This window comes from Neopsephotus bourkii, unplaced genomic scaffold (assembly GCF_033783945.1).
Source record: "Neopsephotus bourkii isolate Nb327-2 ecotype Australia unplaced genomic scaffold, CSIRO-AGI_Nbou_v1 NB_818, whole genome shotgun sequence".
Taxonomy (NCBI): Eukaryota; Metazoa; Chordata; class Aves; order Psittaciformes; family Psittacidae; genus Neopsephotus; species Neopsephotus bourkii.
This window is the reverse complement of record NW_026901314.1, coordinates 111880-126773: the sequence shown is the minus strand read 5'-3', so window position 1 is coordinate 126773 and position 14894 is coordinate 111880. Positions and strand designations below refer to the sequence as shown.

The window sequence follows — 14894 nt, the reverse complement described above, 5'->3', positions numbered from 1 at the left end:
GTAGGGACAGAAGCAGCAAGGCATAGTTAACCTGGACAAGCTGGGAGGCTGCTATGTTTCTGATGTGGAAGTTTATCATTCAAACGCAGTATTTTTCCAGCTGATGCCAGTGATGTGTGTTCGTATTTCAAAATGCTTTTATGACGTATCTTGAGAGTGGTAGAAAATCCTACTGGATTCTAGGTCTGTGCTAGAGTAATCAGTGGCAATTACATGAAAAGCCACAGGAAACAGAGTGGCAGAACAATTGCCAGTGGGAACTCCTTTGAAAACTGGTTGGTCTGTTAGTTAATGCCAGTTGCTGAAAGCTTTGAAATTTTGTTTTACCTTAACTGAATGTAATGTTCTAAAGTTCAACTGATTGAACTTCCTTATTTCTTGAGCAGACCACTTGTGAAAATTGACGTGGCTTGATTAGATAGTGAATGAGACTCCAATAATTTAGTGTAACCTGTTTTATAAAAAAGGCAAATATGATCCTAAGAAACAGGAGTTAGGGAGTAGACGAGTTCATTGATCTACTGAAGTGTAAGTCTGTCTTGGAGGGGAGGAGGAATGAGTAGATGATCTAATGGCTTTACTTGCCCAAGTGATGTAATTAATGCTGTTGAAAAACCTTAATGTTGCTCTGTATCTGGATAATGTTCCTCCTAATAGAACTCTTAAGCTGATTGTTTTATTGTAAAACATCCATAGCAGAACATGACAATGTTCGTGTAGATCCACTCATGTAGTAGCAATATTCCCTCCTAGTATTTGCTAACCATGTTTGTTTAATGCTCAAGGTTAGTCCTTGTAACTTAGAAACTGTCTTTGAATAACAGTTTTGTGGTGGTTTCAACTGCAGTAACCCAAATGTTGTAGCTAGTGCTTTTTCCCATGTACCACTTGTTAAGGCTACAAAGCTATGACTCATCCACAGTTACAATTGCTTTTATTGAAATTTTACAAAGTAAACTATTTCAAAATACTGTCTGTAAACCTTAAGATTGATTGTATTAATATGCATTTTGGCTGTGGCAATGGAAAACTACAGCTGTTCAGTAGCTATCACCTGCCAGTGAAGTGTCTGTTCAGCTATGCAGAAGATGCTTATGATGGTGGAAACAAACTTGTATTACTAATGATGTTCAAATTGATACCTCTTATAGGACAAATCTAGTGAAACTTGCCATGTACCTGTGTAAGCTTCTCTAGTGGCAGAGGCAAAATGGCAAGAGCAGTATGTAGCTGTTGGTTCTTGATTTTTCAAACACACAGTAGCAAGGCTATAAAGTTTAACAGACTTTTCTAAGTTGTGCTGTTTGTGATGCATGACTTTGAAAATGTCTGAACACTTCACCTTTTTTTTTTTTTTTTTCCCACTGTGACTTGATCCAATGGGTGGGGTAGGGGAAGACAACATTTTTTCAGAACTAGTAGAACGCTAATTGGAAATGTAAAAATTACTCCAGGGGAAGGTTTACCTAAAGCTGTGTCTATAGCAAGATCTGTCTGACATAGATCTCAGACTAATCATGCTTACTCAATATTTACAGCAAAAGATAGAAGAGTAATACCTGTCAGTCTTGTGAGGAGGAGCAGAGGCTTGACTTGAGTAGATTCCTGCTAATGCAGGATCCAGACAGGGGGCAGGGAGGAAATCATAGCTGAGGTGGGAAACTCATGGTGAAACTCTTCCAATGCATGAACTCTCTCAATTCTCATATTATTCTCTTATATCCAGAGCTCAAACCCCTTTTATTCCTACTATTGAACTTAGTTCTACAATTTCTTAGTCACTTTTTCCACTGAAATCAGTGTTCTTTTACCTGCTACAATTGCTCAGCTGCTCTGGTAACCTGACCAGTCTGGTTCCTCTTGTTCCACGCTTTTCCTAGACACCAGTATTTAGTTTTTTGCATTGCTTATGATCTCCTCTGGCTTGTCACTAAGTGGATGGAAAAGCATCCTATATTTAACAGCTGAGACCCTTGATGTCTTAAGAGTGGGTTTGGGGGTAAAATGTAATGGGTTCAAGGTTAAGACTTTATGAAATTCCTTACCAGCAGTATTTACAATTATGAGAAGTGAGAGAGGCTGAACTCTTTTATTACTGGCCATAAATGTTGTATTCCCTTTTCAGCACTGTAATGCTAGTGCACTGTTACCAGAAAATACAGTGTTGGCATAATTCCCAAAGAGCTTTGAGAAATTATCTTTCTCTTCATTGCTGTGATTTCTCCAGCTATGTGGATGATTGTAATATTTGCAGATGAGTATTAGCCAGTTCATGCCCCCACTGAAAGGAAGGTACTTCACACTTTTCACATAAAAAAATGAGGATGAATTTTGGCTTTTCCTGGACACAGGAGTTTTATAAAGGCTCTTCTGAAGCTCATGTGACACAGAGGGTATAGAACAGGGTTAATGGCTGAATTCACCCACAGAAGCCAAAATGAGGTCTCATAGAGTGAATACTGCACACAGTGGCCATGGCAAGCTGCTCTGATGATCATCAAAAGTGTATATGGGGCCCAACACAAACCAAACACATATACAATAATTGCTGAAGACTTTGCTACTCTCTTATCCCAGGAAAGTCTAAATCTGTTTGCCATGGTGTTAGCCATGTCCACTCTGCTGATAGTACTGTATATGCCTTCTGTAGTTTTGTAGAAACCACTCCTATGAGGCTTGGTTTCCACTTCCACCTGGAGTGGTGGAAGGTCTTGACTGACATTTAAATTTAGCGACTGATTGCCATGCTTATGTTGGCTAACCCTTGAAGCCTTTTTCGGGGCAGAAAGGCTGCTAGCTCTCTTCTCATGTTTGTGTCTGTCAGCAGGTTTTACAAAAAATACAGTGTGTTCCCTTTTTTCTCCCAGGAAACTCATTTCACAGTCCTCTTGAACAGATGATAGGTTTTCCTTCCTGAGGGATGTGCGTTTCCTGATGTTGAGGTAAATACTTAAAAGTATGTAACAGTGATGAAAGGTGTAAAGAATTCAATAGTAGAGACAATCATTAGGAAATACCAGTTGTAGAAGAATTCTGCATGACATTCTCTTTCAGGGAGAATGCTCTTTTGGGCAATGTGCTCCCAACTCAGAATGGCTGGACCATAGAGAAGAAAAGCAGCAATCCATACAGTGATCATCTTTAGCACTGCATTTCTGGTCATCTTCTTCTGAGCCCGGTAACTGACCTGAGAGAGAGAGAGGGAAGTGAAGTCACATACATTACTAGTATCTCAAACATGGTTGTCTGGAGATGGCCCCCTAAGTGACTTGTGAGGGTTGATAATATATTGGTTTAGGGGTGAGGGGCTATACTGAGCTTACCATGGAAAAGCTGTTTCTGAAATAGGAATTCCAACAAACAGTATCAAGGCGGCTGGATATGTTTTGAGAATGTGCGTCAGATCTTAAAACCTGGAAAACCAAGGCTTTTCCAAGGCAAACAACTGCCGCTATTCCTAGAAGTGGTTGCCACCAGTTGCGTATATATTCAGTTGCATTACCTGTGACACCAATTTACATAACGTCTAAAAGCAGCACTTCAGAATCCACTTATTTAGATTTTTTAAATAGTTTAATTCCAAATACATAAAAGCATGTGAATTCATAGATCACCCTTGCAAGTTCTTTCCTTTGTGCTTTGTAGAAAGATAGCCTTTTTTTTTCCTTAATATGAAAATAGCACCACAAGAAAATTACTGGGTAAAAGCTTTTACTTTTGTTTGATATCCTTAATTTCATTCTTTTATGACTTTCTTTTTTGAAGACTTGCAGAACTCTTATCTGCAATTGAGATGTATAGATAGAGTGTTGTGGTCCGCAAAGTGCTTTACAAGAAGAGTAACTGATTTCCCTTATTTAGAAAATAAGGTACAAAAAAATTATGTCAGTAAACCATATGAGCAGTAACATTCAGTGGAATCTTAAAATCAAGATGATCTTCTCAACAGGCAGATTCCCTGGTGTACTGGACAACATTCATATAGTGAATGGGAATTCAGTCTTCACAGCTTTAATGTGGCCACAGTGTTTTGGGTTATGAAGTCCTCAAGCTTGAATTCTGTATAGGATTCATGATTACTGCCCCAGTCTGTGGATCTCACTCTCCAAAGCCAATGCTGTTCTGGTAGAATACCCACAAAGATGAGGAATCCTGAGTTTGTCTGAAGCAGGTCTGATTTTGCAATCCCTAAGAAAGCTATGAATGATTTCAGGGGCAGTCTTGTAGGAAGATTAGCATTTTTACTGATACAGAGCATAATTTAGAACTTCATAAATTCCTGTTTATATGGTCTTACACTGCCCTAACCCAACTGGCTGCTTCTGTACTCTTGCCTGGGAAGGGATTTTTATATGGGGATTGATGTGAAGTATGTAAAAGTGGCTGATTATTATAATTTATTATAACCAGTTTTCCTTGCTGAAACCATTCAGTTTATATTTATACTATTGGTATAGTCATGAATTTGTTTTTTGAAAGCAAAAATCATGGCTAATTCAGAACCTAGAAAATAAAGGAATTCTGTGTGTTGAATGTTTACAAATTAATCTGTTCATTTTTCCCTCTTCAAAAATAATTTGGTAAAACATCATTGCATATGAATTCTTAAAATTATCTTGCAGCCTCTTTGTGCTGTTTGCCAAAAAGCTAATTGTCTTTTAGTGTGACTTAGAATGAGCAATGAAGCTAAAATAACATTTTTAAGGAAATGTGGGTGGGGTAGTGGCCTGAAAAGTAACTAAGAATGTGTAGAAGAGTGAAAACCTCTAGTCCTCAGCTGAAACAGCAGCACCTAAGACTCTGCCTGTTGATAAAGCAGAGTACCTCTTCCACTGTGAAAGCGAGAAGCAAATGTCTTTTGTGTCAAAGCTGATGACTCCCAGGAGTATTTCCAGGACCGAGGGGAACTGCCTTGATTCCCCTGTCTGCTGGGGGGTTTGAGTGAGGTGCGATGGGGCTGAGAGCCCGATGACTGAAGCAAATCCTCCTGCTTGACAGGGCAGGCCCCCTAGCCCCCTGACCCCTGCCCAACCCAGCCCTTACCGCTCTGGTGACCGAGATGAACCTGTCGAAGCTGATGAGGACGATGTTGAAGACTGAGGCGGTGCACACCGGGTAGTCCACCACCAGCCACAGCTTACCCAAGCCCCTGCCGAGTCTCCACTCGCCCGTCAGCACGTAGGGGATGTAGAGGGGGATGCAGAAGCCGCCTGCGGACAGAGCTCAGCGGTGACAGCGGCAGCCCCGCGAGCCGGTGCCATCTGCCCCTCCCGGCGCCCCGGAACATACCCACCAGAAGGTGGGCAATGGTCAGGTTAAGGAAGAAGAAGTTGCCCTGTTGACGGAGGCTCCGGTCCACCAGGAAGGCCAGAATGACCAGGGCATTGACCAGCACGGTGGCCAGCACCAGCAGCCCCATGAACGCCCCCCGCAGCGTGGCGGCGGGGAAGGGCCCTCCGCGCTGCCCGTCCCCCGTACAAGCGCTGCCCGCCCCCCGTGGGCTGCCGGAGTGGTTGAGCCACGGCAAGTCCTGGCCCATGGCTCCCGGCGGAGACCCGCACTCCTCCGGGCGCCCGGCCGCTGCCCAGCGCGGCTCTGCCCCTGCCACGGCCCCGCCGCTGCCCGCTCCGGCGGAAGGAGGGGCGAGGTACGGCGCGGCGGGCTGGGGGTGGTGGCGGGCCGGCCGAACTTGCGGAGCCTGCGGGCGGGAGAGTTCCACTCCCGCTGCCTGCGGGTGGGCTCCGTGACGAGCCCGGCTTGCGAAACTCATGCAGTAGCGGTTCCAGCGACCGCCTGCCCCTACTCACGGCTCCCCCGTGGCCGCCTGCTCATTCCCCCAACGGCTCTCCCAGTTCCCTCTTCACATGCTGTCGCTGGTGGGGTAGGCTCAGACGCCAGCCCTGTTTCTGCGGCTCGTGCCCGGCACCGTACCTGCCGGCCTGTCCTACGGTCCACAGGGCCCTTGCGTGATCGTTGCTTTCCGCCATGCCCCACTAAGGTCTGGGCAGCCATCTTGTGCCTTTGGTGATCTCCAGCCTGAGCCACCGACACGGGCCGGGCTGCAGGCACCTCGGCCGCTCCGCACCCTAGGGTTAGGGAAGGGCTCTTTGCTGTGCCTAGCCACTGCTGTCCACAAAGCCTGGAGGAATGCCGTGTTTCTGAGACCTCACTTCCCAAAACTGGCAGTGGATTTAGATGATCTTTTAAAGTGTGTTGTGACTAACATGTTGGAGTGTGGGGGTTGGAATGTATCGAAACTGTCAGAGACCATAGGAAGGAAGAACCACAGCAGGCAATTAAGAGTGACCCGTCCCTGACTGGTACTAGGAAGATGCTTGAACTGGCAAGGAACATGGACATCGGAACTGGGAAGAGCATGTCAATAAGAAAATCAGATGGACCTTTCACCTGATGTAACCGCAAGGCAAACACAGATGTGCTTGGCTAATTGCTTGAAAGTGTATAAATATCGTGTAATCTTTGCAATAAACGATCCATCTTGCACTCTATCTCTGGGTTCGTGCCTCCATCCTCACATTGGACAGACAATTTTATCACAGAAGTCAGGTCTATTCCAGAAACCCAACGTGAGCAGCCAGGAACAGGCTAAGGTGTCTTCCAGCTTCTGTAAAGATGGCTGCGATGTGCGGATCGACTCCACAACTCGTTAAAGTTGTAAAGTAGGTATGCTTTTATTCAGCGCTGAGACGCACGGGGATAATTCCTCAAAGTCATGCGTGCCCCAGTGTTGTTTCCCTCTACATTTATAAGGTCGCACCATACGCCTATACATATTCATGTCCTATCCCCGCTTCGTATTACAGTGAGCTAGAAGGTCCTTTGCACCTGCGCAGTGCCCTCTCTGGTCATGGGCAGGGGTCTCAAGATGAAGTAAATGAGCCTTCCTCTTCTTGAACTTTTCACCTTTTAGTCTTCACGTATGGCCTTAGGGTTTGGTCGGTGTCCCAGCCATAAACCATCTGCTTCTCCCCCTTAACAGTAGATTCAGGCATCTGCTTTTCTTCATCAATAGCTGCTTATCAGTAGAATCAGGAGTCTGCTTTTCCTTGTCAGTAGAACCAGGTGTCTGCTTTTTCCTATCAATAGTTAGTGCCTTTGTTCTGCTTAGTAGGCATGACAGGTACAGACAATACCTTTGTTTAAGCAAGCGAATTCCTTTAACCCCCCTGTACAGCCCCCCTGTACCTTGGTCAACCCTCTGCATCAGGTGACAGTGCTGAGGCGGAGGGGTGGGACACAGCAACCCCCGAATGAGCTGCAGAGACTGTTGGAGCCTGTGGAAGCTGAAGGATAATTCGAGAGGAAATGCAGCCTAGCTCTACCATTATCATATGGGGCATTGTATCACTATCTGCCTTAAAATATGTCACCCCTGATAGGCTTTGTCTTCCCTCCAGTGAGAGTTCCCTAGAGACTAAGCAGTTTGAGACTTGCTGTCTTCATTACAGCTCCTTTATCATTAAAAGAAAACAGAACTTGCTCAAAACCTATCATGGGATGCATATAATCTTCACTTAATTCAGCCAGTGTTTCATGTGTGGTTAGCTCTTTTATAGAAGATTAGTATGAATCTGCAGTTTGAAATACCAAATATAGAGGAAGTTTTGGTAGCTTTCTAAAAATCTGTTCAAAGGGACCTCAAGTAAGACAAGTAAGAATGGCTTAATAATGTGAAATACGAACTCACTCCTCTAAACAGGATAACAAGGTTTTAATGAGGGACAAAGTCAAAAAAGCAAAAGCAACAGCGCTGGGTGCATGACTATAGCCAGAGGCGCAAGTGATTAGCATTTGTTACAGGTTTATATACTTTCACTATTACATTAGTTACATGCATATTCATAATTCCTGCATATAGGTGGGGAATATTATAACTAACTCCTGGAACTTATTATCATAAGTTCCCTCCTCTTGGTGTCTGCACATTGCTCTGCAGTGATTGTGGGCACGGGTCTTGAGGATGAAGTAAGCAGTCTTCCGCTTGTGAGGAGGGGTCTTCAAGATGAAGTAAGCCGTCTTCTTCACCGTGTACTTTTCACCTTTGGCACAGCTGGATGCCGCAGCAATCACACAGCTAGCTGATACCAGCCATATCTGTAATTCTGATAACTAGCAAAGATTTAAAACAGTGTGACCTTCCTGCAAAATTTATTGCAGGATGGGCAAACAAGGAGTATCCCAAGCTAGCAGATGTTTGGGAGGCTCTGTCTCTAAACTAACTGGTAAGTAGAAGGATGGTGTAAAAAAACTCATTCATGTTTAGTGGGGCCACTAAATCCTGTTATCTCACCACAGACTTAACAACACAATCATTGTTCTTTAAAACTACAGATACTTTAGAAGACTGGTGTGAAACAATTAACTCATGTTTAATGAAGCCACTACATTCCACAGACTTACAACATAAACATTGTTCTCTTTCCACAACCTAAGTTAAGCTAAAAAGTACTTTAACTCTATTTTTTTTAGGCAATAGCTTTTCTTATATCAAGCCCCCCCCTTCTGTCTTTTACCTTTACAAATTCTTTTGCTATGTGACTCTGTTTTGCTAAAGAGTTCTGTCCCTTTTTAACTTGTTGTCTAATCTTGTGTCTTTAGCGAGCTTTGTTTCTGTTATTGTAAACTGGTACATTTATACCCACATAACCACACCTGTGATTTGCGAAAGCCAATACGTTTGTGTTTATCACAATAACTTGTCTGTTATGTGGCTGAGGGTGAGCATGTATTCTCAGAGTAACAGTGCCCTTTCCCCTAAGAGGACTGTGAGAATGAAGACCTGGGCTCACTGTAGGAGAGGATCTGGTTCAAGACCAGCTTAAAAACCTGAACATACACAAGTCCATAGGACCTGGTGAAATCGATCCGCGGGTCCTGAAGGAGCTGGCGACTGAAGCAGCTAAGCCACTGTCCATCGTATTTGAAAAATCATGGCAGTCAGGTGAAGTCAGGTTAGGCATATCAGCTACAGGTTGGGCAGAGAAGAGATTCAGAGCAGCCCTGTGGAGAAGGACTTGGGGGTGTTGGTCGATGAGAAAATGAACATGAGCCAGCTTCAGTGTGTGCTTGCAGCCCAGAAAGCCAACTGCATCCTGGGCTGCATCAAAAGGAGTGTGACCAGCAGGTCGAAGGAGGCGATCCTGCCCCTTTACTCTGCTCTTGTTGAGACCTAACCTGGAGTATCGTGTGCAGTTCTGGTGTCAACATAAAAAGGACATGGATCTGTTGGAACAAGTCCAGAGAAGGGCCACGAGGATGATCAGGGGACTGGAGCACCTCCCATAGTTGGATAGATAGGCTGAGAAAGTTGGGGCTGTTCAGGCTGGAGAAGAGAAGCTACATGGAGACCTCATAGCAGCCTTCCAGTATCTCAAGGGGGCCTGTAAGTATGCTGGAGAGGTACCCTTTGCTAGGGGCTGTAGTGATAGGACAAGGGGTAACGGGTTCAAACTTAAACAGGGGAAGTTTTAGATTGGATGTAAGGAGGAAATTCTTTCCTGTTAGGGTGATGAGGCACTGGAATAGGTTGCCCAGGGAGGTTGTGAATGCTCCATCCCTGGTGGTGTTCAAGGCCAGGTTGGATAGAGCCTTGGGTGATATGGTTTAGAGCGAGGTGTCCCTGCCCATGGCAGGTGGGTTGGAACTTGATGATCTTAAGGTCCTTTCCAACCTTAACTATTCTGTGATTCTATGATTCTAAGGGAAGCATAAACCTAGTGTCAATGTTGGAACTAGAAATTCCAAGCCAGGTAATCCCTATAAATCAGCGTAGATTTTAGAATTTACACTGCTGATGATATGACCTCTCTATTTATGTCAGAAATGGCAGCTCTGTCTGATGTTGCTGAGCAAAATACTCTTTTTACATGCCCCCATATCATCATCTCCCAAAGGCAGATAAATAAAGCCACACAAAGCACAGTTGACAGGAACTCTGAAGCCTTATCTTACTATCAGAAGGATTATTATTCTTCCTTAATTTGGGGACCCATTTTCACTTCCCTTTGAGCACAATTAGCAGTGTTACTCCAGTTTGGGCAGCATCAAGCTTGTTAATGATTACTGCTATCTGGTGGTGTTGTGGAATATGAAAGATAAAAGAGGCAGCCAAGAGTGACCAAAAAAAAAAAAATCTCCATCAATCACCAGGAAAACATGGCAGGATTCATTTATTCTTTCACAAATAATTACTATATTCTTTAACTCCTTTAATGTAAGGTAATTTCACAGCAGCTCAGTGGGTCTGGAGCATGTATACTTGTGTACTGTATTTGGAGCAGCTTTTGTAGTGTATTACCTCCTGGCAGATTTTGAAATTCTCAGTAAGTCCAATAATTGCATTTAAGGCATTCTGATGCTCCTTTATTACTGCTGGGCATTATGTCAGTATGGGCAGTATGGCAAGCCATGGCAAACCATCCTGGCAAGGCATGAGGACTTCAACTTCTAACAGAATTCTGTTCCTAAAAGCATGAACCATCAGCCCGTAACTCTGCACTTCGAGGACTTACTGCTGAAGACTGCACTTGTGCTGTCCAGAGACCCTTGCAGACAGCAAACCCAAGTGTGCATTAGATGGCCAGCACTCTGAGAACAGCAGGTTTTACAGACCTGGATTTCAAGCTTTTTCTTCCCCTCCCCTGAAAAAGGATTTTGTCGTGTCCCATAAGTTACCATGTTTTTTACTGAACTGTGTTGACTTCTTTTTAAGAACATTAATTCTTGGGAGAAGAGCTTCCCTTTACTTAAAATACACTTTATGGTGGCATAGGTACATGCACACATTAGGGAAAAAAAGTCTTAAAACGAGCACAGGAAAGAGAAGAGAGTTATACCTCATCAGTTTCATTGTCTGAGTGGTCTGTTCTGGAGGGAGAACACTATGATTAATGAATCCATGTCTTGTTCCTGATCTTCATCCAACCCTGGAAGCAAGAGACATGATTAGATTTGATAAAGAGGAATTGACAATATTCCAAGAAAATAATGAAAAATACATTTTCCAAGGCATAGCAATACTGAAGTGTTCTGAAATTTTAGTTTTTGTTTTCTGTGATTTCTTTAGTGATAATTGTTTTCATTTCCATAAGACTTCCTTTAGTGATTTTTGAAATGGGGGTCTGAAGCATGCCATTTCCCATGATTCCAGCATATGTGGATGAGTAGATCTACATAGATGACAGGAAACCAGAATGTTTTTCCCATACCAGAGATAGATGACACTTTTCCCAGAACAGGCCAAATTCAGCTTCCAAATTGACTTGGGCAACCACATAGTGGGCAAAGTCCAGCTGGCTGGAAGATGAAGACCTTCTCAGCTAGTACCTTCTTTGAAGTATGATTAAGGAAGGTAGTAAGAAGGTAGTAAGCACACTTTGGATCGTCCCTGAATCTGAACTCAAAGCTAAATTGTTTTGGTTTTTACCAAATAACATACTTTATATAATGTTTCTTCCTCTGCTTGTTCCTTTTAAAGATACTTTGTTTTATTTGTAGGATTTTGTCTACATGTTAACTCTCAGTGTGACACAAGGTACCAAAGGTTTACTTAAGGTTTTCTGCCTAGTAGACTGAAGGGCATTTCTTGCACACTTCAGTGAAGTGTATGGAACCTTCACTTAAATAAGGGAAACTATTCACTGGTAGTTTTACAAATTTACAATAAGATATTTCCTTGCTAATAGCTCTATTTAATATTTATAGGTTGTTGTCAACAGTTCTCTTGCTATGAGTGATTGGTATTTGACAGAGAAAAAGCTTCCTTGGCCAGGAAGAGACTGCCTGAGAAAACATATATATGTTTTTTTCAACTGATAAATAATATTATCATAGAATCATAGAATAGTTAGGGTTGGAAAGGACCTTAAGATCATTGAGTTCCAACCCCCCTGCCATGGGCAGGGACACCTCGCTCTAAACCATCTCACCCAAGGCTCTGTTGAACCCAGCCTTGAACACCGCCAGGGGTGGAACATTCACAGCGTCTTTGGGCAACCTATTCCAGTGCCTCACCACCCTAACAGTAAAGAATTTCTTCCTTATATCTAATCTAAACTTCCCCTGTTTAAGTTTTAACCCGTTACCACCGTAACAGGTAACCATTATGGGGTTACCATAACTTGGATAACCATATTCTGTTATAAGATAGAGCTGATCCTAGTAATATTAGCAGGGAAAAATAAATTCTGCTATGATAATTTCCTATTATCCTTATATCCTTTACTAGTCAGGGTTTTGCTTGCATACTGATTTCCCTTCATTTTGTTTAATGTTCTGTAGGTCTTTCCATGCATATGATGCAAGTCATGATCTGTGCCGGTGGGAAGGCATCTTCTTCAGAGTACACACTGTTACCTACTATTTACTGATGATGCCTTTTATTTTCTTTACTAAAGGAGCATTCAGTATCATACAGTCCTGTGCATAATGCTGCTTTTGGAATAGCAGGTATTAGTATCAACAGCTGGCTATAGTTATTCCACCCTGGTTTTAAGGCACTTGTAAAGGCATGGCTAGACCTTAAAGTCCTTAACAGCACAAAAAAAGCAGACTGCTGTCCCCTCAGTTCTTGATGAGCCCCATTCTCACCTGTTCAGTCATCAATAAACTGGTTTCCATCCTCTTCCAGTGTGATTTGCTGCTTAATGAAGTCCTGTTGTGCCTGCTTGTAAACATGAATGCAGTATCAAGGAGGTAATAAGGTGATTTGGAGGATTCGTTTCTGCACCATGTTCTGCAGGAGGCTGCCATCATCTCTACATCTATCTTTATTGTTCTAATAACCATTTGTCAAGAAGTAAGACTCATGATTTTGATGAATATAGGTGAGAGATTTGAAATACAATTTAACTAATGAACTTGGATAATTAGACTGCAATAAGGTACCAGAAATAGTCATCCCATAGACTACTGCCTTAAAGTTACACCAAAATTATGTTAGCATTGAGAAGCATCATAATGAAATATGTTATAAGCACTACAAATAGTTTTATTTCCTTTTGCTCCTTCTGGATACATTCAGCAGTTTCACCCATTACTGTTAGTACCCTGTATTACTTAGTTTAGTAATGCAACATATTTGACATTCATATCCTTCCCATCCTGGCAACTTGATATATCAGTATTTCACTTTCCCAGCATCAAAGGATTTCATCACAATTTTGTCTCTTGGCTGCAGGTACATTACACAGGACTGAATGTTGTTTGGTTGCACTCAGAGCTGGATCCTCCAAGAAGGTATCTCTTAACAGTGTATTGGTGATGAGGACATTGAAAAAAACAGAGGTACCCAGACCTCTTATTCTTCTAAGAATTTCTTATTCTTAATTCTTTCTTCCTTAATCCTCAGAAAGTTCCTTTTCTCCCTGGCCTGTCACCTCTTTTGTTTGCACTAATAGGGTCCAGCTATATAATCTTACTAATCTGCAATAATAGTTCTAGCCTAAGTGATCCTGAAGTCCTGGGAAATTGTTTCTGGCATTTGGATGCATTTGCTCTCTACCTTCTTTTCTACAGTTTAACTGCCTTCCCCAGGAACAAGCGCATTTGACATCTGCTTTCTTCATCTTCCTTTAACCCAGGCCAGGAGGGTATTTTCATGGCAAGCTGATAGTATGTTTCTCTGCTGCGTGTTGTAAGGTCTGTTAAGATAACAGTCACCTTATTCTAACCAACCTCATCTTAAGGACAAAATAAATAGGAATTGAGTAGGTAAGGTATTTTATTGTTCTGTATTTCTGTAGCTATGCAAAGATTTCCTAGGCAAAATAAACTGCAAGAAAAATGATGGGACACTTGAAATGTACAGTTTCTAGTAGCAAAGAAATTGAGACATATCTGCCTCATAGTTTTTGCGAATTACCCTACCACAGTTTAACTGTTATTTAAAATTACACTAAAAAAAAACCCACCCAAACACCCATGCAAACAACAACAAAAACACAACAAAAACCAAATAAACAAAAAACCCAAACCAAACAAACCCCAACCCAACCCAACCCAAAACAACCCTTACTCCAATTCTGAACAAAGCTTACCAGTTCAGTATGATTAGAAACTACCCAATTCTTCATTATGAAGAAGGTTAAAATCCACAGTTGTTTGCATTAGATGGCCACTGCACTGATATGACAAATTCTGGAGCTTGGTGTGACATGGATAATGAGCACATGCACATAAACATAGTGTCTCGTTCACAAGCATGAAAGATGCATTGTCCGAGAACTGAATAGGAGACCAGGCAAGTGTAAAATGCAATGTTAAATACAGAAAGCTGCATGCCTGAACACTGCACAGGCCACAAGCAAAGGTACAGTACCAGCTGGCATTTTATATATATTTATAGAAAAAAAAAAAAAAAAAAAGAGTATTCGAACATCATGGGCATGAGGACATTCTGCTGTCACTGAAGTAAGAGGGAAGAGCTAAGTATTAACTGAAACTTTCTCATGCTGTAATTGCTAGTGGAAGTATAATGAATTTTGGGATAGGTTGTCTTAGAAGCATAAGCTCTTAATGTTCTTCAGTAGTACACTGCATTCATTGTGTCTTTCATTAAATGGTATTTCTTAGTGTTCTTGTGATTATGTATCATAATAAATTAGGGCTGAAGAACTTGTGGTATGTTCTAACAGTTGAATTGTTTACTGTGTAATGCATGGAGCTGTTGGCTACTTTAGCTCATTGCACAGGAATTAGATAAGCTATGTAGTTATATAGTCAACATGACATCAATTTTAGAGAGTAATAACACACCCAAGCTCTTCAAAGCAGTAATTAGGGCATGGTTTCCTGTTTCTGAGTGGGCATTTGTACTTTAAGGTCTCAGTTATAGGCAAAGTTCATGGCTCTGAAATAACTGTTCAGTTTGTTAC

General features: G+C 42.3%; 1 protein-coding gene across 1 annotated transcript; it reads right to left on the bottom strand.

Annotated features, from left to right (window-relative positions):
• Window positions 1-1743: 1743 nt before the first annotated feature.
• Window positions 1744-5580, bottom strand: LOC133213431 (histamine H3 receptor-like). Its single transcript, XM_061355638.1, is given in 4 exon segments — window positions 1744-2953; window positions 2956-3187; window positions 5044-5210; window positions 5290-5580. Coding segments are annotated over 4 exon segments (1296 nt in total). The 5' UTR covers window positions 5540-5580; the 3' UTR covers window positions 1744-2306.
• Window positions 5581-14894: the final 9314 nt, after the last annotated feature.